The sequence below is a fragment of the Poromitra crassiceps genome, assembly GCF_964638095.1.
Source record: "Poromitra crassiceps genome assembly, chromosome: 2".
Classification (NCBI taxonomy): Eukaryota; Metazoa; Chordata; class Actinopteri; order Beryciformes; family Melamphaidae; genus Poromitra; species Poromitra crassiceps.
Genome location: NC_139624.1, coordinates 7,270,034 through 7,297,302, shown reverse-complemented (window position 1 = coordinate 7,297,302; position 27,269 = coordinate 7,270,034). Strand labels below are relative to the sequence as shown.

Below are 27,269 nucleotides of genomic sequence, written 5' to 3'. Positions count from 1 at the left end.
TAGTTTTCTGGCTGGTCACGGGCCTTTGTGCCAACAAAACAGTTTTAAACATGAGAAATTCACACCGGCATGCGCCGGGGACAGCAGAGTGTTGGAGAGGAGACACATTGAAATAAAGAGTTCATTGAGGAGAACACGTTGTCTTTCATATTTTCTGCCATAGGCATTCATTTTGTAAAAAAAAAAATATATATATATATTATTATTAATATGATCGATAATCGATAATTGATAATTGATTGATACAAATGCAACAATTGTATCAATTAAGTACCTGAATCGGAACAAAGCAAACGACCTACAGGTGTGAATACACCCTTATACACACACAGCTCCATGCCCCTGCACACCAGAATACGAATACATTCAACACACTGAAGCAGTCGCAATGTTGCATTAGTTGCGCAATACTTCGTTAGAACGATAGGGCATGACACAGCAGCAGCTAACACACTTCACTGATCAAAACAACAGCATTGACGGTGGAACTGCAACTTACAGACAGTCACATAGCGTGACCAGACTAGTCATGTCACTTCCTATACACTTTGATTTGAGTGAAGTTAGATTTATAACTTAGCATTTGACAAAAGCCACGGAGCTGTTTCAGTACGTACCGATAGGTGGAGACGTCGTCAGCAAGCAAAGGGGGCGAGCTGACGACTTCCGGGTTTGCTATGTTTACCACCCTCCACCACAAGCCACAAGAGGGCGCTAAGTGCAACAAATAAAAAGAGAACCCTTGCATAGATTAACAAAATGTAAAACCAAAGAAAGTGATGAACCTGCAAGACTTGCTTGCCAGATAAAAAAAATAATAAAGAATTTTGTTGAACTTCAACAAACTATAACAACCCTGTTACATCTGGAAATGATGAGTGATGTAACGGAAGCGTGTCCTGCATCGGACGATATTTTTACAAAACTTCTGTTAAAATTGTGCTTCAAACACTGCTACAATGATCATGTCATGTTTCCGTGTAGTTTAACGGCGAAAACGTTAAGTAGAACTTCTTTCTAGCAACATAGCGTTGAAATAATTTATTTTAGTTGTGTCTTTGATTTACCAGAGTCGGGGAAAGGACGCTACCGCTGGTGTCTTAACTGGAAGCTGCTCTTGTCCTGTTACGGGCAGCTCACTCTGCGGCTCTGCTGGTTAGCAAGCCAGTGGTTAGCAAGCCAGTAATAGTCAACAAAGAGAGTGGCTTGTAGTTCTCGCTGAGTCCCATTTTTGCTGCATTATTGCCACCTGCTGGCCTGGATGTGTGTTTTTTTTTTTTTTTTTACTCGCTAGCAACTTTATTAAGTGCAAAAACAGAAGCGGTAAAGATCAGTAACTCTCGTCGCCCAAGCACATCTTATGGCTTTCTGTCATCAAAGTCACTTTCCTAAAGTAATTTGACATGTTACCATGCACATATTCATATGAAATTCCACATATTGACACATATAGATGTATAAATTAGTTCCACTTTCACAAAGCGGCGATCCAGCATCTGAAATGCCTGCTAAAGTACCGGAAACCACGTCAGAGACCTCTGACCCGGACGTGACGAAACAGGCAAAGAGGAGTCTGATGCAGGACACGGTGACGCTAGTTGGACACTGGGCCGATACTGAGGTCTGGGTTGTGGTATCAGTCGGTCAGTAGCCTCGCTTGACAGACTACCGAAAGTACTAAGCAGGCCTGCTTTATTGCACAAACCAAATCTTCGTGCTTGCTTGCTTGCTAGCGTTGTTGTTGTTTCACAGCGGCGGAGGCATTTGAGAGCGACACGCAGGGAGCGGAAAGGGATTTCCCTTCGCTCCGACTGAAATGGTCGGATATACAGTCAATGGGTCGGCGCCTGCTTCCGTTGTCGGTCAGTGTCTCCACCTCTCTGACAGTTCCTCCTTACTTCAGATAGAACACGCTAGAAACCTCACATAATATTCCATTTTCTACTGTAAACTTCTGGAGCAAATGTAAATTTGTTGGGGGTAGGCCTATAAAGACAGACATCTGCATTAAATGTTGAAGATCCATACGATTGTTGAACCATAACACACAAACCATGTGTGCTGTGTTCCTCTGAATCAACATGTCATGTGCATTTATTCCACGCTGTGATTAAAGTGATTCTGATTCTGTGGATTATGCTAAACAGACTAGAGCTGTTAAATATAGACTTCAGATAAGAGACAAATATACATACTGTATGCTTCCCCAGAGCGGGGGAATTCACCGCTCGGTTGCTGATCGGGGTTGATTTTCACATTTTGACGACTGAAAAAATTAAAATATTTGGGGGGGGAGATGTTGAAAATAAAGCAGCTTTTTTTCCCATCTTCTCCCCAATTGTACTTAGAGCTTCACCCCCTCTGCCGATCTGGGGAGAGCTGTAATCTAGCACATCCTCCAATACATGTGCAGTCGCCATGGAGCCGCTTCTTTTCACATGACAGTGAGGAGTTTCACCGGCAGGACGTACCTATAGCATGTGGGAGGATCATGCTATTCCCCCAGTTCCCCTCCCCCCAAACAGGCACCCCGACTGACCAGAGGAGGCACTAGTGCAGCACGCGACCAGGACACATACCCCCACCAGCTTCCCACAGGCAGATGGGCGCCCGGCCAAACCGGAGGTAACACAGGGCTCGAACCTGTGACCCGCGTGTTGGTAGGCAGGGAAACTCCCTCTGCATTAGGATGCGCAGAAAGCTGTGAACATTTTTCAGGAGTTGAAATGAAAGATCTAAGACTTTCTCTGCACACAAAAGGCGTATTCTCTCAAAATCTGTTCACAAATTGGATGACTGTAAACTTTACAGTATACTGTAAACTTTACAGTAGGCTACTCAAAGTGTCAATCCATTGAGCACTTCCCCTTTACCAAGAGAATCCCTCCACCTGACAGGTGTGGTATATCCAGATGCTAGTTCAACAGCATGATTATTACACTGGTGTGTCTTGGGCTGCTCACAATAAAAGGCCAGTGTAAAATGTGCACTTTTATCACCAGATACTGACAAAAATACATATCTGTAGCCCTATGAGCCATAGTCAACTGCCTATAAATAAATATATATCTGTAGCCCTATGAGCCATAGTCAACTGCCTATAAATCAATACATATCTGTAGCCCTATGAGCCATAGTCCACTGCCTATAAATCAATATATATCTGTAGCCCTATGAGCCATAGTCAACTGCCTATAAATCAATATATATCTGTAGCCCTATGAGCCATAGTCAACTGCCTATAAATCAACATATATCTGTAACCCTATGAGCCATAGTCCACTGCCTATAAATCAATATATATCTGTAGCCCTATGAGCCATAGACCACTGCCTATAAATCAATATATATCTGTAGCCCTATGAGCCATAGTCCACTGCCTATAAATCAATATATATATGTAGCCCTATGAGCCATAGTCCACTGCCTATAAATCAATATATATCTGTAGCCCTATGAGCCATAGTCAACTGCCTATAAATCAATATATATCTGTAGCCCTATGAGCCATAGTCAACTGCCTATAAATCAACATATATCTGTAACCCTATGAGCCATAGTCCACTTCCTATAAATCAATATATATCTGTAGCCCTATGAGCCATAGACCACTGCCTATAAATCAATATATATCTGTAGCCCTATGAGCCATAGTCCACTGCCTATAAATCAAGATATATATGTAGCCCTATGAGCCATAGTCCACTCCCTATAAATCAACATATATCTGTAGCCCTATGAGCCATAGTCAACTGCCTATAAATCAATATATATCTGTAGCCCTATGAGCCATAGTCAACTGCCTATAAATCAACATATATCTGTAACCCTATGAGCCATAGTCCACTGCCTATAAATCAATATATATCTGTAACCCTATGAGCCATAGTCCACTGCCTATAAATCAACATATATCTGTAACCCTATGAGCCATAGTCCACTGCCTATAAATCAATATATATCTGTAGCCCTATGAGCCATAGTCCACTGCCTATAAATCAATATATATCTGTAGCCCTATGAGCCATAGTCCACTGCCTATAAATCAATATATATCTGTAGCCCTATGAGCCATAGTCCACTGCCTATAAATCAATATATATCTGTAGACCTATGAGCCATAGTCAACTGCCTATAAATCAATATATATCTGTAGCCCTATGAGTCATAGTCCACTGCCTATAAATAAATATATATCTGTAGCCCTATGAGCCATAGTCCACTGCCTATAAATCAATATATATCTGTAGACCTATGAGCCATAGTCAACTGCCTATAAATCAATATATATCTGTAGACCTATGAGTCATAGTCCACTGCCTATAAATAAATATATATATCTGTAGCCCTATGAGCCATAGTCCACTGCCTATAAATCAATATATATCTGTAGCCCTATGAGCCATAGTCAACTGCCTATAAATCAATATATATCTGTAGCCCTATGAGCCATAGTCCACTGCCTATAAATCAATATATATCTGTAACCCTATGAGCCATAGTCCACTGCCTATAAATCAATATATATCTGTAACCCTATGAGCCATAGTCCACTGCCTATAAATCAATATATATATCTGTAGCCCTATGAGCCATAGTCCACTGCCTATAAATCAATATATATCTGTAGCCCTATGAGCCATAGTCCACTGCCTATAAATCAATATATATCTGTAGCCCTATGAGCCATAGTCCACTGCCTATAAATCAATATATATATCTGTAGCCCTATGAGCCATAGTCAACTGCCTATAAATCAATATATATCTGTAGCCCTATGAGCCATAGTCCACTGCCTATAAATCAATATATATCTGTAGACCTATGAGCCATAGTCCACTGCCTATAAATCAATATATATCTAGTCCACTGCCTATAAATCAATATATATCTAGTCCACTGCCTATAAATCAATATATATCTAGTCCACTGCCTATAAATCAATATATATCTAGTCCACTGCCTATAAATCAATATATATCTAGTCCACTGCCTATAAATCAATATATATCTGTAGCCCTATGAGCCATAGTCCACTGCCTATAAATCAATATATACAGTATCTGTAGCCCTATGAGCCATAGTCCATTGCCTATAAATAAATATATATCTAGTCCACTGCCTATAAATAAATATATATATCTGTAGCCCATATGAGCCATAGTCCACTGCCTATAAATCAATATATATCTGTAGCCCTATGAGCCATAGTCCACTGCCTATAAATCAATATATATCTGTAGCCCTATGAGCCATAGTCAACTGCCTATAAATCAATATATATCTGTAGCCCTATGAGCCATAGTCCACTGCCTATAAATAAATATATATATCTGTAGCCCTATGAGCCATAGTCCACTGCCTATAAATAAATATATATATCTGTAGCCCATATGAGCCATAGTCCACTGCCTATAAATCAATATATAGGCTATCTGTAGCCCTATGAGCCATAGTCCACTGCCTATAAATAAATATATATATCTGTAGCCCTATGAGCCATAGTCCACTGCCTATAAATAAATATATAGGCTATCTGTAGCCCTATGAGCCATAGTGCACTGCCTACAAATAAATATATAGGCTATCTGTACCCCTCTGAGCCATAGTCCACTGCCTATAAATACATATATAGGCTATATGTAGCTTGGCAAAGAAGTGCTCACTAACACATATTTAAACCCATTTGTGATCCAAATGTGAGAGGAATAAGCTTTTGTGTACAAGTCTTATATCTTTTATTTTATTTTTTAAATAAAAAATGGGAGCAAAAACAAGTGTTTGTTTGTGTGTTCAGTATAGAAGCTGATTTGTTGAAGATACACGGTTCACATTTCAGCAAATAAACACATCGTTGCTGATCTGGACAGAAGGTAACTCACTTTTCTGGGGAAATTGTGATGGAAATGAACATGGGAATTGTTTTGGTGCCAGGCTGTTGGAGAAAGCTGGAGGCATTTCTCCCTCCTGTGGTCAGTCTCAGTATCACAGCTAATACATGAATGAAATCAATGAAATTATTTCATTTTCCTGATTGTGTTTTCAATCAATCAATCAATCAATCAATCAATCAATCAATCAATCAATCAATCAATCAATCACCTTTTATTTCAGACCCATTGGTCCATAAAAAACAATACAAAACATAAAAAGCAATACAATAACATTCAAAGGAGATGCAGACAAAGCATCAGCACAGACACCTATGCTAAAAATAAAACCAAACAGTGTAAAACATATAGACTGCGGGTCCAGTGCTTCCAGAAGCAAGACAGGTACCTTGTGTCACTCTGTGATATGTCAGTTAAGGACACAATAATTTTATTTTTAGATCCAGTGAGTCTACACATGAATCTATGCATTTAAAAAAAAAAATCTAGTCACAAAAATTTCACTTGCACTGCTCCACCTGGGGAGTTTGAGTAGTATTCTGAAAGCATCATTATATGCCACATTAAGTTTTTTCATTTTCTTACTACTATAGTTGCACCACAGGTGGGCCGTATATAGTGGAGTACAGTACGTTCTAAACAGAGCTACTTTAACATCATTTGTACACATGTGAAATTTGCGTGCCAGCATGTTGGCTTGGCCATACAGTTTACCAGACTGACGCTGCACATCGTCATCATCACAGAGATCATCCCTTATCACATGGCCCAGGTATTTAACTTTCCTCACTACATCTAGCGGTTCACCTGCCAGAGAGAATGAGGGAAAGATGAGCTTCCTGTCCTCCTTGGTTCGAGCAATCATCACCACACTCTTTTTAGAGTTAAACTTAATGTCATACATCATGCCATATCTAGAGCATACTCTGAGTAGCTGCTGTAGGCCAGCACTGTACGGAGACAGTACCACCAGATCATCAGCATATATCATATGATTAATGAGGCTATCCCCCACCAAGCAGCCAGTTCTACACTCCTTTAATTCTTTAGATAAGTCATCCATGTAGAGATTGAAGAGTTGCGGGGAAAGAATTCCACCCTGGCGCACCCCATTGGACACATGAAAAGGTGTGGACATACTCTTCCCCCACCTAGCTTGCATAGTTTGGTGAGAGTACCAGAACTGTAATATTCTGATTAAGTATGAGGGCATGTAGGGCAATGAGGGCAATGTAGCTTAACAAACAGTTTCCCGTGGTTGATACGGTCAAAAGCTTTTGACGCATCAAGGAAACACATAAATATTGTGCTGTTACATGTTCTGTACTTGTGGACAATTTCCTTAAGTGCATAGATACACAGGTCAGTGCCATGTTTATTCTTAAAACCAAACTGATTATCTGTGGATTCTATGTATTCTTTAAGCCTATCCATAAGGACCATTTCTAGTACCTTGGATAGTATGCTTGCAAGTGCAATAGGCCTATAGTTATCTATGCTAGTTAATTTACCAGTCTTGTTCTTGATTACAGGTACCAGCAGGACAGATAACATTGATCCAGGCAGTATTCCATGCATCATTAAACCAGAAAAACATAAAGCAAGTAGCACAGAAATACTATGGCTAGCATATTTCAGGTGTTCCGCTGTTATTTGATCCTGTCCACAGGCTTTGTTCATTTTAAGTTTCTCAATGGCGTAGCACACTTCATCTGGCCTGATAGCTACTCCATCACTGTGAGATATTTCACCAATATTAAACGCATCACTCTTGACACAGTTAAAAATGTTCTCATAGTGTTTCCTCCAGAGCTCTGCAATATTTTCAGGTTCAGTAATGCCATCGATACTAGAAGGCAGTGGCATCTTGCTGTTATTAACCACCTTCACTTCCTTCCAGAACTCAAATACATTATTTCTCTGTAGCTTTTTGGCCATAGAGTTAGCCCTCATGGCCTGCTCATTTCTTTTAATAAAGCGTACAGCATATTTGAATCTAGCATTTGTCTGCATCTTGTGCTCACATACTGGGCCTTGCCTAGGTCTACCTGCTAAAACCCAACTTCTGAAGGCTTCTTCAGCCTCTACATGAGATTCATGGACATAATCGTTCCACCCTGGTCTCACATTATGTTGTTTCACTTTTCTTCTCAGCGGTTGGCTTCCATCCTTAACCCTAGAACACTAACGTGATTTAAAGTCACACCATCACTAACGTCGGGTGTATTTCACCTGATGCAATATACCCCATAAAACATACTTCTCATCAAAATATCTTAAAGTACAACAATACATGGCAAATTGAGGTACTCTTCTTTTTTTTTAAATGTGAAATATCACAAAAAACACGAAAAAGTTTATTATGGGGGACACTATAAAAAATATGTCAAATTCGGGGAAAATGAGGTAATCATTATAACCCCCCCCCCCCCCCCCCCCCCCAAAAAAAAAAAAACAGGAGCTCCCAACTTCTCCTTCGGTCCACCCACTCATGGGACTTGTGTGGTGAAAAAAAAAAAAAAAATCACCACAATACCATTAACCCTAACCCGAAGATATTTGACCCTCTATCACTAACGTCGGGTGAAAATCACCCGAACACGTAGCCGGTAGAAAAAACCATGAATGAGAGCAGGGAAACAAACCTACATTCAATGACGTCAGTGAGCATCCTGAAGGTACCTAAGGACCCGCCCACCTCAGACAGCAGCAAGACAATGAAAATCACGTAAATTCAATTGTCCGGGTGAAAATCACCCGACGTTAGTGTTCTAGGGTTAAGACAGTTCACAATTTGATCATACATTGTACACAGGTCATTATTGTGACCTACATCCTTACAGTTGATATTTCTCAATATTTCTTAAGTGCCCATCAGTCAAAGATTTATAATATTGCAGGTAATCTTCTGTAAGCTTAGCCCAGTCCAGTGTCTCACTTGGTTCATGTCTGTCATTACTGGCCAGCTCAGGTAGACCCTTGATATTTATGAACATAGAGACAGGCATATGATCTGTTGTAGCCAGACCGTATAAGATCTCAGCCTCATCTATACAATCATGTGCATCAGATGTGGATATACAATGATCCAACCAGGATGTAGTATGCCATGCTTCACTCACATGTGTGTAGCTATCAGCTGGCAGCAGTACCTTGGTGGAAAGAATAACCTTGTTATCTTTACAGAATTGGATCAATTTTCAAATCTTCCCTTGTGTTTCCACACTATAAAGACTTGGATTATTTGTCCAAATCTTGTTTGGGAGGGTCCTCGAACAAGAAAGACGACCATTTGACAATATTCAAGCAAAACAATCATTTAACTTCACAATAAGATTTCATTATGGTACATTTCCAAAACTTTTCTCCCTTATATCACTTTCCATATTTGGCCCCTTCAAAGCAGCATTGAGACTGAAGTTTCAACTGAATAAAAGTGTTTTTTTTCCGTTTGTTTGTTAAGTCTATTTGAGTATCAATAAAATCACTAGAGAAATCACTTGTATTAATTGTTATCATTACATATGTTTTGGGGACGACAGAACTTTAACAGTCAAACAAATCAGCAGCTGAGTTGTGTGAGAAAAATCACAAACTGTCTTTAACCATGTTGTTTCTGAAGATTTTATTGATTGATTGATTCAGTCAGTCACAGCCAGGTACAAAATATACAATCTAATAACCATTTCACTTTCCAGGGTTAACGAGAAGGAGCCAGATGGACAGAAATCACAGACAGAAAAACATGTGATAATGAGCAATGAGGAAAACTGAGGGTTTGAATCTGACTGATGCCAAAACCCAAATATTACTTATAATGTTGTGGTGAAGATTTGTGCTAAATATGATGTTAAATATTCTTCCTTTGGACTCTCAAAGCGGTCACTTGGCTTCAGAAGACTTGAATTCAGCTGCAGAGCTCTTTGACCCTTGATAAGCAGCTGGATTCGCACAAGATCATGATCACATGATAAATCTATCTTGCCAAGGTCCACTCTATTGGTTTGAATCTGAACCACCAGTGGTTTGCACCAATCAGCATCCTGGCAGCTATATGGGCGGGCTTTAGGTGTGACGCCAACGAGAGCGAGCCCGTGATAGACTTGATAGACAAACAGCTCATCCAATCACCTGCCTTTTTTTTTATGCCTGCCCTTTGAAACGAGTTCCCGAGCGACTCGTTCCCAGATGGTTATGTGAAAACAAACCACCTGAAAGCGTCAGGTTAGGAGACTACAGCATCGACCGACCGACGTGCTCAAAATGACACCAACGGGCCACCGTAGTTTTACACTGCTACAGACTGACACCCCCATTAAGCCTAGTATTATAATCAGCAGCATACAAATACCACTTTGTTGTTTCTATATTGAAGATTTACACTTTTAACTTGTCTTTTAGTTAGATGCAAATTATTGTATGATTAAATGTGAGTTATTGCTTATATTGCTGAAATTAACTTTTGATCTCAATGGAATGTACTGTATAAAAAGTGAAATTTTAAATTTCAATGGGATGTACTGTATAAAAAGTGAAATTTTAAATTTCAATGGAATGTACTGTATAAAAAGTGAAATTTTCACCTTGAATAGTTTTGAGAATGTTTGTTGGAGAAGGCACATATCTTGTGACACTTTACTGTACATAGGCTAAGTAACTTCTATTGTATTGTTTATGATACATTCTTATGCCTCTTACAATGTGTGATGTTTATATTTTTTATGCCTGAGTGTGAGCAACTGTAGCACAACTCAATTTCCCCTCTGGGATCAATAAAGTTATTCTGATTCTAATGTTGTAGAGTCTGATGTAATAGAGTCCAATAATTGAATCTGAATGCAGACAATTATTTCTTGCATATTATACCGTAGAACAGTCATTCTCGTCAAAAGGGCCTTTCTGTGTGGAGTTTGCCTCCCGGGGGTTTCCTTCATATAGGAACCCCTTCACCAAAACATGCAATATCCTGGTTGCTGATGTGGTGCCTCTTCTGGTCGTTAAGGGCGCCTGTTCGGAGGGAGGGGAACTCGTTGGAATAGCGTGATCCTCCCACGTGCTATGTCCTACCGGTGAAGCTTCCCCTGTCAGGTGAAAAGAAGCGGCTGGCTAACTGCCCATGTCTTGGAGGAAGCATGGAGCCAGTTTTCGGCTCTCCCCAGATCGGCAGAGGGTGGAGCAGCAACCAGGATAAATTAATTAAAATTAGCACTAATGGGAGATAAAAAATGGGATAAAAAATTGGGGGGGGGGGGGGGGGGGGGGATATAAAAAAAAAAAAAAAAAAAAACAGTCATTCTCAAACTTTTTCATATTATGGGGCCCTAATTTAGCCCACATCACGGCCAGGGAGTCAGGAACCCCCAGTTTCTGATATTTTAGACCCAAATCAGGGAATATTTCAATTGTCAGGTATGATTTTCTCTAGAATTCCATGACTGTCTGTATTGTAGGTAGAGAGATAACAGTAAACGTATGATAGAAAATACTCATTCTTCTACATTATCTAACGGTGTTAATTTCTCATAAATGAAATCATGCTGTAGTAAAAACAATTCATCAATTTGCTGGGGACCCCCTGGAACCACCTCAAGGACCCCTGGGGGACCGCGGACCCTAAGTTGAGAACCACTGCTGTAGTAAAGGAAAAGTCTGCTTCTTTCAACTGACGGCTAAAAAGAGAGCAGTTTGTCTTTTTCCAAATAATTCCTCTGGGGGACGGAGTGAAAGTAGTGTAGCAGCAGCTCAGATTGCTACAGCAGCTGCAGTCTGGACTCACTGATCTGGAAAATATCCAGAGGAAAACTGTCACATGATCCTGTCATGGGGAAGGAATGTCAATCTTCTTCATTATTCTTGTCAGCACATAATCTGTGTTCGAGAGTTTGGCCTTATTCCATATTCACCTACAAACATCTAGAACAGCGGTTCCCAACCTTTTCCGACTCATGGCCCACTTGAAAATCTCAAAAATGCCACATCCGACCGTAAACTACGGAGGCCGAATAATGTTTTCTTAGAGCACTTTTTAGTTGAGCGATAAAAGGAGCTGTCCATCAGCACCCCACAGAAATCAGAAACTAAAAGTGAGGGGGTGTCTGCAATAGGCTAATTAACAAAAATGTATTACAAATTAAATAACGGTATCATTCAAGAATACAGAAATGCAATCTCATACATAATAATTAAAAACTATTGTTTTTTTTTCACAAAGATTGTACTTTGCAAATGACTTGGCGGCCCACAGGTTGGGAATAGCTGATTTAGAAGATGTGATTGTCAAAAGAAAATCAAAAAAAACTCTTAAAGAGTCATTTTGAGTGGCTGATCAAATATCAGCTGTTGTGTTTGGTGTGAAAATTTGCCCTTGGCAGAAAAGTGCAGAATTAAATGTCCCAGCACCTTCTGGGCTTTCCATTTATCGTTGCTGTCAGATCAAACTTTCAAGTGTGAAGAAAATGGTTTTAAATCAAATACTATGGTCTCTGTCGCCTGCTCTCAGTCTGCTTCTGATTCATTCCGTCAGGCTGTCTCTGTGTGATCTTTGCCCTGTTTTTTTCCACTGGCTCTTACAGACCAGATTTAAAACTCAAGTCTCGTTCCGGTCCTCAGTTGGCTGGATGTGAAGATGTTGATCGGTGTTCAGTAGGATTTATACAAGGGGTGAAGCCAATGCACAAGTGCCTTAAACCTGCGTTCTTTCTTTTTTCTTATATTTTATTTTCAATAAACCTGCGTTCTTTCTAATGGCCAGCAGGGGGTGACTCCAGTTGCTGTGAAAAGAAGTCTGATTGTATAGAAGTCAATGAGAAAAATTGTCCTATACTTCTCAATTGATTTATTACCTCATAAAACACTTATCTAATGAGTTTATGGTCCCAATCGCTAGTTTCATGTCATCTTCAATGATGATGTTCATTTTATAAATGATTGTCCCATTTATAGACTTTATAAATGTATAGAAGATAAAGCAGACTATGTTTTGGGGCATGATTGACAGGTCGCCTGTCAAGTGACCATTAGGGCTCAACAGTCATGTGACTTTTTATGAAGTCTCCCGGTCCGGAAGAGAATTCCCCATTTCATTTTCTCCATAGACATCTCGGAAAAAAGAATCCTCATATAACCAGTTTTAAGCCTGGAGCCAAGCCAACCAGCGACCTACTGAATCGCGAGTGACCATAAAACATTTCATTTGGAGTGAAAATAGAAAATAAAAACGGGGAGAAAACAAGAAGATTAGATTCCCCCCATTTTTATTCTTCGTCACGGAGCGTTGAGCTCTGTAGCAGGTGGTGCTGCAGCTCTGTGTTGAGCTCTATTAGCAGGTGGTGCTGCAGCTCTGTGGGAACTCGCTGCTTCTGGCTCCAAAAAAACAAGATGGCGACGGCGAAAACGCCAAACACAAGGCTTCAAAATGGGAGTCCACAAACCAATGGGGAACGTCACAGTGACTGCATCCATATTTTTATACAATCTATGGTTATTGTGTGAGAGGACGGGTCTGAAACAGAAAGTATGTATTTGTAGCTGTAACGGGACATTTTCCACTACTTTTACAAACTTTTTTGTGCAGATTCCAAGCTTTTCCATGCTTAAAATTCCTTTGCCATCCTCCGTAGAAACCCTGCTCACACCATGTAAAAAGAAGACATGTCTGTAAATGTAACCTTAATATAAAAACATTAAAAAAATAATCTTGCTCTCCTGGAGTCCTAGGTGGAGCGTTTCTCAACTCCCTGCTTGATGCCCAGCACCAGGTGGACAAACCAGTTGATCTGGACCATCCAGCCCTTCTCCCTGCAGATCTCGATCTGGTCCAGCAGGTGGCGCTGTGCCTCCTCCTCGATGCGGCCCACCGTCAGCGCCTCACGGATATACTCGATGTCCTCCATTCTGGTCAGTTGGGGCATGCCTGGGTCACACAGGAGGGAGAGGCTCAGGTTTCAAACTGTACAAGCAAACCAGTCAGAATCACAATCAGAATCGGCTTTATTGGCCAAGTATGTACAGATACAAGGAATGTGACTCCGGATTGCATTGCTCTCAAAGTACTCGCATACAGAAAAAGGTATGCACAAGCTAAAGCAAACAAGGTCACGGCTACATTTAAACATTTGCAAAAATGTGCAGTAACTACTACAATAAGTGTGGTGTAAAGTTAAGGGAGCATGTGGGCAATCTCTGTTCTCTGCTCTCTCTGTTTCAATTTTTGTCCCACTGATGATGTCATCAGTGATGTCATCAGTGTTTCAATTTTTGTCCCACTGATGATGTCATCCGTGATAATGTCATCAGTGATGTCATAGAGCAGGCGAGGCCGCGACACGCAGTGGTCATCAGTGATGTCATAAGAGCACATGAGCCCGCATAGCGGGCGAGCTGCAGGGCGGTGAGGGAGCAAGTGAGCCCGCACAGTGGTCGAGCTGCATGCAAGCTGCAGGGCCAGCTCGGCGAGCCGCAGGGCGGGCGAGGCCGCGCAGTGGGCGGGCCTAGGAATCGGGCGCGAGTAGTGAAAGAATGTACATGTACAGTATTATTTATGTATAAATAAGCCACACAGGGTTGTAAACAAAGGCTTGCAGTTACTGTATATGCCGTTCAACATGAACAAGGCTTTGAGTCAGGTATTGCACAGTTTCCCAGTAAACGTCCATCAAAACAGAATCAGAATCAGAATTTGGGCGTCCGGGTAGTGTAGCGGTAGTGCCACTGCCTACCAACACGAGGGTCGCAGGTTCGCACCCCCGTGTTACCTTCGCTTCGGCTTGGTCAGGCGTCCATACAGGCATGAGGACATTCTGAGAGACTGCTTCGACCAAACAGCATGGGAAGAGTTCAAGGCTGCAGGAGACCTGGACGAGTATGCAGACACAGTAACAGGCTTCATTCAAAAATGCACAGAGGACATAATCCCCCAAAAAATAATCAAAATAATGCCAAACCAGAAGCCCTGGATCAATAGTGACGTCCGGGCAGCCCTCCACGCCAGGACCACCGCCTTCAACTCCGGAACACCAGAGGAATACAAACAGACAAGATATGCCCTCCGAAGCACTTTAAAAAGAGCACGGAGAGAATATGGCAGACAGCTGGAAGCAAAACTGGACTCAAACAACCCCAAACACCTGTGGAGAGGACTCCACGCTGCCACTGACTTCAAAGGGGCAAAACAGCAAAACAACAACGAGTCACCCACCCTGCCAGACGAACTCAACGCGTTCTACGCCAGGTTCGACCCCTCTGCCAGAGCGCCTCCCCTCCTCCCCCCCTCCTCTCCCACCCCTCTCCTCCTCTCCTCCCCCCCACCACCCCCCCCTCCCTCCTCCTCTCCTCCCAACCCTCCCCCCCTCCTCTCCTCCCCCCCCTGCCACCTCCTCTCCTCCCCCCCCTGCCACCTCTCTCCCCACACCACCCCTCCCCTCCTCTTCTCCCCCCCCTGCCACCTCCTCTCCTCCCCCCCCTGCCACCTCTCTCCCCCCACCACCCCTCCCCTCCTCTCTCCCCCCACCACCCCTCCCCTCCTCTCCCACCCCCCCACCACCACCACTCCCCCCCTCCGCCCCCCCACCACCCCTCTCCCCCCCACCAATGTGCAATGTGCGACTGGATCCTGGATTTCCTGACAGACCGCCGCCAGGTGGTGAGGGTGGGCAACCTCACCTCCTCCCCACTGACCATCAGCATAGGAGCGCCCCAGGGGTGCGTCTCCAGCCCCTTCTGGTATGACCTCTACACCCACGACTGCGTGGCGACTCAAACCTCTAACACCATCGTGAAGTTTGCAGACGACACAGCAGTCGTGGGGCTGATCTCGGGGAGCGACGAGACGGCCTACAGAGAGGAGGTGGGGGCCCTGGAACAATGGTGCCAGGACAACCACCTCTCTCTGAACGTCTCCAAGACCAAGGAGATCATTGTAGACTACAGGAGGGGGGGGGGCGCACACCCCCCAATCACCATCAACGGCACAGTGGTGGAAAGGGTGGACAGCTTCAAGTACCTGGGAGTCAATATCCACCAGGACCTGACATGGGCCGGCCACACCGCCACTGTCGTCAAAAAGGCCCAACAGCGAATACACGGACTCAAGCGCCTGAAGAAATTCGGGCTAAGGAAAGAAATCCTCAGGGACTTCTACAGAGGCACCATTGAAAGCCTGCTGACTGGCGGCTTCACCACCTGGTACGGGAACTGTACCACCATGGACCGCAGGGCGCTACGGAGAGTGAGACGCGCGGCACAGCACGTAACAGAATGTGAGTTGCCAGATCTGCATGAACTGTATAAACAGCGGTGCCTCAGGAGGTCCCTGAAGATCATCAAAGACACAAACCATCCCCACAACAGCCTGTTCTCCCTGCTACCCTCAGGGAGAAGATACAGGGTTCCGAAAGCACGCACAAATCGCTTGAGGAACAGTTTCTTCCCGCAGGCCACGAGACTCCTTAACATACACAAATAGTGTAGTAGCCGCACTGTACCGTACTGTAGCTGCTACCACTACGTATGTCTAACGTTTAATTGTATGTTTAATAAGGAATATGCTATTTGCACCTGTATGTCAAATACGCCGAATTTAAAATGCCGAGTTTAATTGTATGTTTAATAAGGAATATGTTATTTGCACCTGTATGTCAAATACGCAGAATTTAAAATGTTTAAGCACGTCTAAAGTATGCACCCGACACGTGCACCTATGTACAGTGAATATGCCACTGTCTCTGACTTGTCTTATCACTATACTGCCTTATGCTTGTTGTGTCTCTTGTTGTTTTTGCACCCATATGCCCTGTTATATTTGTTATATTTGTTATATTTGTACTATTTGCACTATGTTGTAAACGGAGTCCACAGCACAAGAATTTCACACGTGATACTTGTACCATGGAGTGACAATAAAAATCTTGAATCTTGAATCTTGAATCTTGAATGATTGGTTGTGCCTGAGGGAGGGAAGCCGGATTGACGGTATGTGTCCTGGTTGCTACACTAGCGCCTCGTCTGGTCAATCGGGGAATAGTGTGATCCTCCACACTTGCTGCGTCCTACTGGTGAAGCTTCCCCCTGTCAGGTGAAAAGAAGCGGCTGGTAACTGCGCATGTGAGGAAGCATGGTGCTAGTCTCGGCTCTCCCCAGATCCGCAGGTGGAGCAGCGATCGGGGCAGCCAATAGGGCAACATGGGGATGAATTGACCAAGTATAATGGGGGAGAAAATAGGGGGAAATCAGAATAAAAAATAAATAAAAAAGAATCAGAATCGGAATAACTTTTATTGTCACAATATGCAACATGCATGAATAGGAGTGTTAAGTAGGCATGAAATTGTGTGTGTGTGTGTGTGTGTGTGTGTGTGTGTGTGTGTGGGTCAGTGATTATCTTTCCTGCCCCCCTTTTTTTTTACTCTGGAGAGAGTACATCTTGGATGGAGGTCAACTTTTTATATATATATATTTATTTTATTTTATTTTTCAGAACATGAAAACAGAACATAAACATACAAACAAAAACAGGCTCATACACAGGAAAAAGGAAAAACAGACTACATTGTCAAAGTAACGACTCAGCTACCAGCAGCGTAATGTGCTCATGTGCTTATGAGAGATCCATGAGAGGTCAGCTGGGCGAGTCACTCGTCATCCCTGACTAGGTCAAAGTAGGCCAGAAATGGGTCCCAAATAGTGGAAAACTTCCCAAGTGAGTTGGTCCTCAGGAACATGAGTCTCTCCATGCGCACAACTGAGACCATGTCTATCAGCCACAACTGAAAGGAAGGAGGAGAGGGAGACTTCCACTCCTTCAGATTGAGTCTCTTGGCGACAGTCGTCCCCAGTGTCAGGGACTGTTGCACAGCTGTAGGGAGGAGCAGTGAGGATTCCGAGCAGCCGAAGATGGCGAGTTCCGCCTCCGGTTGAAGGGTTATTTGATAGGCCTTAGAGTACCAGTCAAATACTTTGGCCCAGAATCCGGATAGCAAAGGGCAAAACCAAACAGCATGGGACAGTGTGCCCTCTGACACCTGACGGATGGAGTGCAACTCGGCACAGATGATTTTCTCTGCAGTCCTGACTGTCCGTAGCGAGGAGGCACAGCGCCACCTGCTGGACCAGATCGAGATCTGCAGGGAGAAGGGCTGGATGGTCCTGAGTTGCAGAGGACAGACTGGATGATGGCGGTATAGAACTGGATCAGCAGCTTCTTGGTGATGGTGTCTATGTTGGCCTCACACCTTAGGTCCTGGGAGATTATGGATCCCAGAAACGTATAGGGATTCCATCATAGACACAGTGCTGTTGGATATGGTGAGGCAGTGCTGGGGGGCTCCTCCTGAAGTCCACTATCATCTCTATGGTTTTGAGCTTGTACCACAGGTACAAGCTGTTCAACTGAAGTTAGACCAAGGGGAATAATGTAGTGTATAGTCATACCTTTCACTCTCTCCTGTTGTCCCATCTACAGTATTATGTATACTTGCGCTGTTCACGTCAGCTGCGTCGAGTCACAATGTTTGGGAGCTGCACACAGGCAGCGCGGCAGGCTCACTGGCCAGCGAGGGCTTTGATGGCCGGCCATAAATTGCTCTTGAAGTTCAGCTGGCTGCTGGGTCTCGTGGCCTGCTGGGTGTCGTGGCTTGGTGGGTCTCATGGCCTGCTGGGTCTCATGGCCTGCTGGGTCTCGTGGCCTGCTGGGTCTCATGGCTTGGTGGGTCTCATGGCCTGCTGGGTCTTATGGACTGCTGGGTCTCATGGCCTGCGGTTCCATTCCGTCTCCTACATTGACAATTTCAACCTCTTCTGGGAACACAGTTATTAGCTGTGTGCAGCTCTGTAAAGCGCAAATTATGCTCGAGCGAAATCGCCGGCGCTGGCTGCACCGAGGGGGTCGCCGCAGCTCGGCGGAGGGGGCGTGCAGCTCCTCGAAAATGTGACTCTGCGGCGTCAACTCCTTGTTGTGAGGAATAAGTAAATGCCATTTCCTCATTTAACAGTGCTTGTCCCTCATCTAGCAAAGCCTTCTGCAGGCTCACCAGAATGAGTTTTGAAATGGAGGGACAATAAAATGTCCCCCCACCGACATGATTGCAAGTTCTTAGTAAACGACACGATAACGTTTTGAACATGTACCGCAGCCAACGCGCCGAGTTACGTTCAAGTATGCACAGTCTCGCTGTTGCCGCCATTCGGCGGCAGGGCGCCAAGTCGAGGTTGCGCAGAACCATGCTGGGCGCTTTAGTCACTCTGTTGGTTGGTCCACAAGACCAGCAGCTCTGTAAGTCACTCTGTTGGTTGGTCCACAAAAAGACCAGCAGCTCTGTAAGTCACTCTGTTGGTTGGTCCACAAGACCAGCAGCTCTGTAAGTCACTCTGTTGGTTGGTCCACAAAAAGACCAGCAGCTCTGTAAGTCACTCTGTTGGTTGGTCCACAAGACCAGCAGCTCTGTAAGTCACTCTGTTGGTTGGTCCACAAAAAGACCAGCAGCTCTGTAAGTCACTCTGTTGGTTGGTCCACAAAAAGACCAGCAGCTCTGTAAGTCACTCTGTTGGTTGGTCCACAAGACCAGCAGCTCTGTAAGTCACTCTGTTGGTTGGTCCACCAGTCCAGCAGCTCTGTAAGTCACTCTGTTGGTTGGTCCACAAAAAGACCAGCAGCTCTGTAAGTCACTCTGTTGGTTGGTCCACAAAAAGACCAGCAGCTCTGTAAGTCACTCTGTTGGTTAGTCCACAAAAAGTGAATTTTGGAAATTTGCATATCTTGTTGCAGCTATTGCGAGTTCGCACTTGTTTATAAACTATGCCATAATTGGCTGGGAGCACATTTCAGCCACTTGGCTCCTAGTAGGCACGTATGAAATCATCGGCGACCTGGCCATATATGACATCATCAGCGACCTGGCCTCTTGGCCCCTAGTGGCCACGAATGACATCATCGGCGACCTGGCCACTTTCTCTCGGCAACCTGGCCACATTCTTTCTTTCTTTCTTTCTTTCTTTCTTTCTTTCTTTCGGGGGGATATACATATAGACAGACATAACCTCTTATAGACACTTCGGCTTCCCTAGTGGCCACACCATAAAAAACTCCAGCAGTTGGTTCCTTGCACGTCAGTCAGCACCTTTCTCCTCCTATGGAACCATCATCTCTTCCCTCTCAGAGGGGGTTCCTGCCCAGAACTGTTTCATCTCCCCCCTGCACGCAGCCACCAGAGCGACGGTTATCAGGGTGAAGGGGACCAGGTAGAGCATGGCAGGCTGGCCCTTCTCAGACAACAGCATGACAGCAGATGTCACTATCATCCCCAACAGGTAGGCTATGCAGCAGCTGATGAAGTAGACCTTCTTGGTGCTGTTGATCCACACATCAAACCTGCTGCAGTAGGCCACAAGCAGACCTGGAAGAACGATGTCTCAGTAGCCCAGACTGCAGAACTCCATCCCACACAGGTTCTGAGCCCAGAACAGTGGGAGACGCATCAAGAGAGGCAGGTTCTCAGAGGGAGCCTGGGGTTCGGCGGGGACCTGCACCAGGTTAGCGTGCCTCTTCTCTCCAAATTCAGGGCCCAAGACAATCTGCGCCATCATGCTCACACCATTCTTGGTGAAGTAAGCAGTGATGAAAACAAAGAAGACATCATACACAAGCAAGAGGCTCAGCAGAATCACAGACATCTTGAAATTGGAAAGCGAGATGGTCTTTATGAAGCCAATGCAGAACACAATGCCGAGGAGGTCCTGCAAGATCCAGATCCATCTGTCTTCATTCCTGTAGACTACCGAGACCACGGCTACAGCAATGCACACTGCAGCCAGTATGAGCGACCTCACAGAGAAGGTACACTTTCCGATAGAGTAACTCATAGTGCCACACCCCCCCATCCTGTCCATCACTGCTTCCAGGCACCTAAACAGCGCTATGGCGGAGCATATGCAGAATGCGACAATGACGATGTACATGAAGACATTGCGGAAGTAGTACATGAGGCCTAGCATGGCACACAACAGGGCTACATAGCCAACCACTTTGAGAGGAGAGTCAAGAGAAAGGTCTCCGTTGTCTGCTTTGCTTTCCACCTTTCCTCTGCCCGCCGCACCACTGCTCAAATGCTCTCTCTCACATGCCCCGCTCCAGTAGCCTCCCAAGGCAACCGTGCATATGGAAATGAGTACCATGACTACGAGGCTTGGATCAATCTTGGAGTGAGGCGGAGCATACATCTTCTCGGTCATTCCTTCACCAAACACCTGCCGGGCATGCAGGAAGTCCCTGTACCTCATGAGAGCCAGGGGGATGTGGATCTTGGCATACTCTGACTCTATGGCTGATGGAGTGATCAAAGTTGTCTTGCTGGCAATGAGCAAAGCTGTAGCCCCAAGGTGCTGAGCAACCAGCGCTTTCTGGCTGAGATCACAGCCCCCTCTCATCACCACCAGCGCTTTGCCCCTGACCTCCTCTGGCCTCACCACAGACCGCACAGTGTGCACACTGCACAGCACAGTGAATGGCAGAATCACCAGCTCATACTGCACAGCAGTGTCCAGAGTCTCATTCAGGGGGGTCCAGGAGCCATTGTGAACAATGCAGTACTCCATACTTGTAGTTCCATCTGAAATGTGCAAGATTGCCTGTTGACAGTTTATCTTTGTGGACAAGAAAATGACCGATAAAATTATGATCATGACAGCTTTTGCCATATTGCAAGTTAATCAACAAGGTGATGTAAACGCGAATGGGTCAAAAGACGAGAGTTGTCCAAGTTATAACGTCAGCAGGGAAGGATTTATGACCTCAGTGATGATGTCACAATATCTACGCATAAGTGACATCATCAGTGACATCATCGTAACATCATCACTGATGATATCACTGTTGAAATTGTGACATCATCACTGATATCACCTACTGATGACATCACAATTGCTTGAGTGACATCAGCAATGATGTCATCAATGGTTTATGACATCACGTGATGTAGACACAGTGCTGTTGCAGGCAGTGCCAGGGGATGGAGCTCCTTTGAGCTTGTTCAGCTCCAGTTGTTCTGAGCGCACCACAGGTCCAGCTGTTCCCGTCTGGATGAAGCCAATGACCGTGGTGTTGTCCGCAAACTTCAGGAGCTTGACAGATGGGTCCCCTGAAGTAAAGTAGGAAGAACCAGGGGGAGAGCACACACCCCTGAGGGGCGCCAGTGCTTAGTCGATTAATCAGTTAGTTGATCATCAGGATTCTGGGCTAAAATATTTGACTGGTACTCTTAAGGCCTACAAAATAACCCTCCAACTGGAGGCGGAACTCGCCATCTTCGGCTGCTCGGAGTCCTCTTTACTCCTCCCAACGGCCGTGCAGCAATCTCTGACACAGGGAATGACGGTTGCCAAGAAACTCATTCTGAAGGAATGGAAGTCCTCCTCTCCACCTTCTTATCAGCTGTGGCTGACAGACATGATCTCAGTTATACGTATGGAGAGACTCAGGTTCCAGAGGACAAATTCATCAAGGAAATGTTTCGTTATTTGGGACCCGTTCCTGACCTATTTTGATCAGGCTAAAAGCGGTAATTGACTTTCTTTTGGATCCTTTGCACAGTATTTTTTATTTTTTTGTAAGCACATTTTCTATGACTGGTAGCACCATTTTGTAGCATTGTAATGTTGAATGTATGTATATATGTGTTTTCTTTTCTTTTCTTTTTCCTGTTTTTGTTTTGTTTTTTTATGTTCTGAAAAAGTAAATATATATAATATTGAAGAAAAAAAAGAATCAGTTGATCGGCACGAAATTAATTGTTAATTTTTTTTTATAATCGATTGTTTACTAATAAAAAAAAATACAGAAATGATCTTAAATGTGATTATTTTCTGGCTTCGTTACTCTTATATGACAGTAAATTGATTGCCTTTGGGTTGTAGACTGTTGGTCAGGACAAAAGAAGACAATGGAGGATGTCATCTTGAGCTGTTGTATGCCTCCGCCCAACAAGTCAAGTGGCAGTTTAGTTGACATCAATGTCTCTCCAGACTCATACTAGAACGACCGCACCGCGGATATATGCCTCCGCCAACAAGTGAGCACCCGACATGCATGTCTGTTCAGACTTTGACGTTTGAGTCAAATGTGAAGAAATTTCCTCAAGGTGTTACTGAGATATATGGCGTTATGGTGTCCGTGAGGTCACAGTGACCTTGACCTTTGACCACTAAAATGTGATCACTTCATCCTTGAGTCCAAGTGGATGTTTGCGGCAAATTGGAAGAAATTCCGCCAAGGCAGTCTTGACATATCACATTAACAAGTGAGTCACAGTGACCTTAACCTTTGTCCTTTGACCAACAACATCTAATTAGTTCATCCTTGAGTCCAAGTCGACATTTGAGCCAAATTGGAAGAAATTCAGTCAAGGCGTTCCTGAGATATCGCGTTAAACGGCACGTTGGCTCAGTGGTTAGTACTGTTGCCTCACAGCAAGAAGGTCCCGGGTTCGAACCCCGGTCCGTCCCAGGTCCTTTCTGTGTGGAGTTTGCATGTTCTCCCCGTGTTTGTGTGGGTTTTCTCCCACCACCTAAAGACATGTATGTTAGGGTAAATACTCCTGTCAGTGCCCCTGACCAAGGCAATGGCAAAAGAGCTGGAGTTGGTCCCCGGGCGCTGCACTGTGGCTGCCCACTGCTCCTAGTTCTAGCAATGTTCCTAGTAGAGAATGGGTCAAATGCAGAGGATAAATTTCCCCATGGGGATAAGTAAAGGATAACTTAACTTAAAGAGTTTGGAAATGGCGTTCGTGAGGTCACAGTGACCTTCAACTTTGACCTTTAACCACCAAAATCTAATCAGTTCATCCTTGAGTCCACGGTTGAGGAAAATTGGATGACATTCCATCAAGCTGTTCCTGAGATATCACGTTAATGACCTTGGGAATGGCGTTTGTGAGGTCACAGTGACCTTGTAAATGGTAAATGGCCTGCATTTATATAGCGCTTCTATCCAAAGCGCTTTACAATCAGTAGATAGTCTACATTCACCCATTCATACACCGATGGCGGCAGGCTGCCACGCAGGGTGCCTACACACCATCGGGAGCAAGCAGGGTTAAGTGTCTTGCCCAAGGACACAGCGACAGCAGCTGGGAGGGAGCGGGGATCGAACCGCCAACCCTTGCGTCATTGGCCTACCCGCTCTACCTCCTGAGCTAAAGCCGTCCCTGCCTTCAACCTTCAACTTTGACCTTTGACCACCAAAATCTAATCAGTTCATCCTTGAGTGGTTTGTGTGTGTGTGTGTGTGTGTGTGTGTGTGTGTGTGTGTGTGTGTGTGTGTGTGTGTGTGTGTGTGTGTGTGTGTGAGTGTGTGTGTGTGTGTGTGTGTGTGTGTGTGTGTGTGTGTGTGTGTGTGACCAGCAATATGTTGTGTGTGTTTGTCGTACCGGTCATCAGCATCATGGAGAAGAGGATGATCAGCAGGTTGGTGTGGTGACGAAGAGCGAGGTAAGCCTTCACACACACATCCTGGGGCGGGGGGGAGGAGGGGGGGGGGGACACACAGAGAGAGAGAGAGAGAGGGAGAGAGAGAGAGGGGGGGGGGACAGACAGAGAGAGAGAGAGAGAGAGAGAGAGAGAGAGAGGGGGGGGGGAGACAGAGAGAGAGAGAGAGAGAGAGGGGGGGGGGGAGACAGAGAGAGAGAGAGAGAGAGAGAGGGGGGGGGGATCATATGTTGAGAATATGGAACTGAGAGCCAATCTGTTGTCATAATTCCATAATCAATAGGGCATACAAAAATGTCAGATTTCAAATGACGCATCCTTGGAGTTAGTGGTTATATACAGCCCTTATAACAGTCTCTGTGTTGTGTAGTTTTAAAGTGGTTATATACACCACTTATAACAGTCTCTGTGTTGTGTAGTTTTAAAGTGGTTATATACACCACTTATAACAGTCTCTGTGTTGTGTAGTTTTAAAGTGGTTATATACACCACTTATAACAGTCTCTGTGTTGTGTAGTTTTAAAGTGGTTATATACACCACTTATAACAGTCTCTGTGTTGTGTCTGGGTTTTTTTTGTCACTTAAATTTTGATTGACAACAAAAGATACATTACAGGGTGGGAACAAAATGTAAAAGAAAAAAGAAAAGGAAAAGCTTGTCTCTCCTTATGGCTTTATGTTATTCAGTTTGCATCTCCGTAACAGTGTCCTCTTTTGGTGTCTTGTAGATGGTCCATTTTCCCCATTTACTCTCCATTTTTCCCTCTTGTAGCCTCAGGATGTGTGCCAGTTTCTCCATTAAATAAATGTCTTCCACAATTGTTAACCATTGATCCTTTGTTGGTGGCGTTTCTCTTCCCCAGTTCCTAGTGATAGCTTTCTTGGCTGCTACCAACAGTATTTTAATCAGATATCTATCACTCCCTGAGACAGTATGTTCTGAAAAGTTACATAAATAAAGGACCAAACCGCTCTCAGGGATTTCATATCCTAATATTAGCTGGAGTTCCTCAGATACCATTTCCCACAGTCTCTCCAACCCACAGTCCCACAGTCTCTCCAACATTTCTGTCGTTTGTGTAGCCGTTTACTTTTTATTCTCGGTGTTATAAAATACCGGATCAGATTTTTCTATGAGAACTCCCTCCAGGTCCGTGAATTGGTGGTTGTTTGGTGCGTCTTCCACATTTCTAGCCAGTCTACATCTGAGATTTCCACATTAAGCTCTTTCTCCCATTTCACCTTTATGTAACCAGTCGAGTGTTTATCATTAGTGTTCGATGCTTGATATAATGCTGAAATGACTCTTATGTTACTTCCCTCATATGCCTTCATTATGATTTGGACGACACCATTCTCGTTGTGTAGTTTTAAAGTATATTGACTCCGGGGTGGATGGAGGGAGACGACAGTGGTACAGAAGGGAGGCAAGACTCCTGATGGCGGTTGAGGTTTTCGGCATTTATTGGCTTTAAAAGTTTTATTTATTTTGTCACATTCACAAGTTAAAATCACGTTATTGTTACCTTTCCAATGCGTTTAGCTAGATACCACATCAGAGGTCGAGAGATAATCTCTACTTATATTTCCTAGATGTGTGTGTGTGTGTGTGTGTGTGTGTGTGTGTGTGTGTGTGTGTGTGTGTGCGTGCGTGTTAGGGCTGCCCCCTCCAGGTCGATTGGTCGATTGTTTGGTCGACGTGCTCTTGGTCGACAAGATTCACGTTGGTCGAGCAATCGCTGTTGTTAATAATTTGGTAATTTTTTTTTTTTTTTTTGCAGGCCATGCCAGGCCACCGGGCTACTATAAACTTTAGTTCCAAGGCCAGCAGTAAACAAACGGTAGCATATTTTCATTTTGTTTTTACAGTAACAGTTTTGTCATAACAGTAATTTACAAATTCCCCAGTTACTGAGGCTGGGCTGGGCTGCACAAGGGCTGGGCTGCACAAGATGTTTTGTGCAAGTGAAGTGAAGTTGCATTGTTCAAAAACTACCTAAGTACAGTAGTCCACACACACATCCAGTTAAGGTGGACTGTAAGTAGACTGTAACAAACAGTTCAGTTTGTCAGGTGCATGCAACTATGACATGACTTTATGAAAGTTGTTGGTCTGTCCACTTGACAATGTTGCTGCAATAAAATGGTTGAAGTCAGATGAACAGACTGGAAAATTGTTCTTATATAAACCAGATGTTGACAAAGTTTTCCTTTGGGGACATCATTTGCAGTTGAAAAAGTAAGAAATGGCAATATATCGAAATATCGCAATATTCAATATATCGCAATATTCAATATATCGCAATATCGGCGATATCGCAATATCGCAATACTATCGTATGGTGACTCAAGTATCGTTTTAGTATTGTATTGTGGGCATCTGGTGATTCCCACCCCGTCAGTACATTGCACAAAATAAGAAAAAAAAAAGTACACTGCAAAACATTTTTTTTTTTTTTTTTTTTAGACCCTGTTTCGACCAATCGATTGGTCGGAGCTGTGGTCGATTTCTGGTCGACCAGGATAATCTTTGGTCGAGGGCAGCCCTAGTGCTTGTGTGTGTGTGCGTGTGTGTGTGTGTGTGTGTGCGTGTGTGTGTGTGTGTGTGTGCGTGTGTGTGTGTGTGCGTGCATGTGTGCGTGTGTTGTGCACCTGGAACTTCTGGAAGTGTGGGCTGCTTTTCTTTCCCGACGTTCCCATGACGTACAGGAAGTCGGGCGTGAGCACGAAGGGAACCCACTCCTTACTGATTCCCATGAAGCTCTTGTAATTCCCCAGGATGTGGCCGAAGTCGATGTGGAAGAGATTCCCTGCAACACACAACACATTAGTGACTACTTTCTCCTTGTCCTCTTTTCCACATTCCCTGCTTCTTTACTGCGTTGATAAGGTTGCTGAGAATTTTA

The 27,269-nt window shown here is 44.1% G+C and overlaps 1 protein-coding gene, 1 long non-coding RNA gene and 1 pseudogene across 3 annotated transcripts in view; 1 reads left to right on the top strand and 2 right to left on the bottom strand.

The window, feature by feature from the left end:
• Positions 1-11,250: 11,250 nt before the first annotated feature.
• Positions 11,251-13,246, top strand: LOC310793578. The gene is made up of 2 exons (XR_014553528.1): positions 11,251-12,166; positions 12,198-13,246. It is a non-coding gene; the product is annotated as an uncharacterized lncRNA (long non-coding RNA).
• The window catches only part of pik3cg (phosphatidylinositol-4,5-bisphosphate 3-kinase, catalytic subunit gamma), an 84,294-nt gene continuing 69,175 nt past the window's right edge, over positions 12,151-27,269 (bottom strand). The window contains exons 23-25 of the mRNA XM_083632241.1: positions 27,016-27,173; positions 24,305-24,386; positions 12,151-13,803 (exon numbers count right to left, since the gene is read on the bottom strand). Coding sequence (XP_083488367.1) covers positions 13,604-13,803; positions 24,305-24,386; positions 27,016-27,173 — 440 coding nt within the window. The 3' untranslated portion in view covers positions 12,151-13,603. The remainder of the gene's footprint in view (positions 13,804-24,304; positions 24,387-27,015; positions 27,174-27,269) is intronic.
• LOC310790997 (signal peptide peptidase-like 2A pseudogene) lies at positions 20,013-21,578 on the bottom strand (annotated as a pseudogene). Its single transcript has one exon. The product of its transcript is annotated as a signal peptide peptidase-like 2A pseudogene (transcript).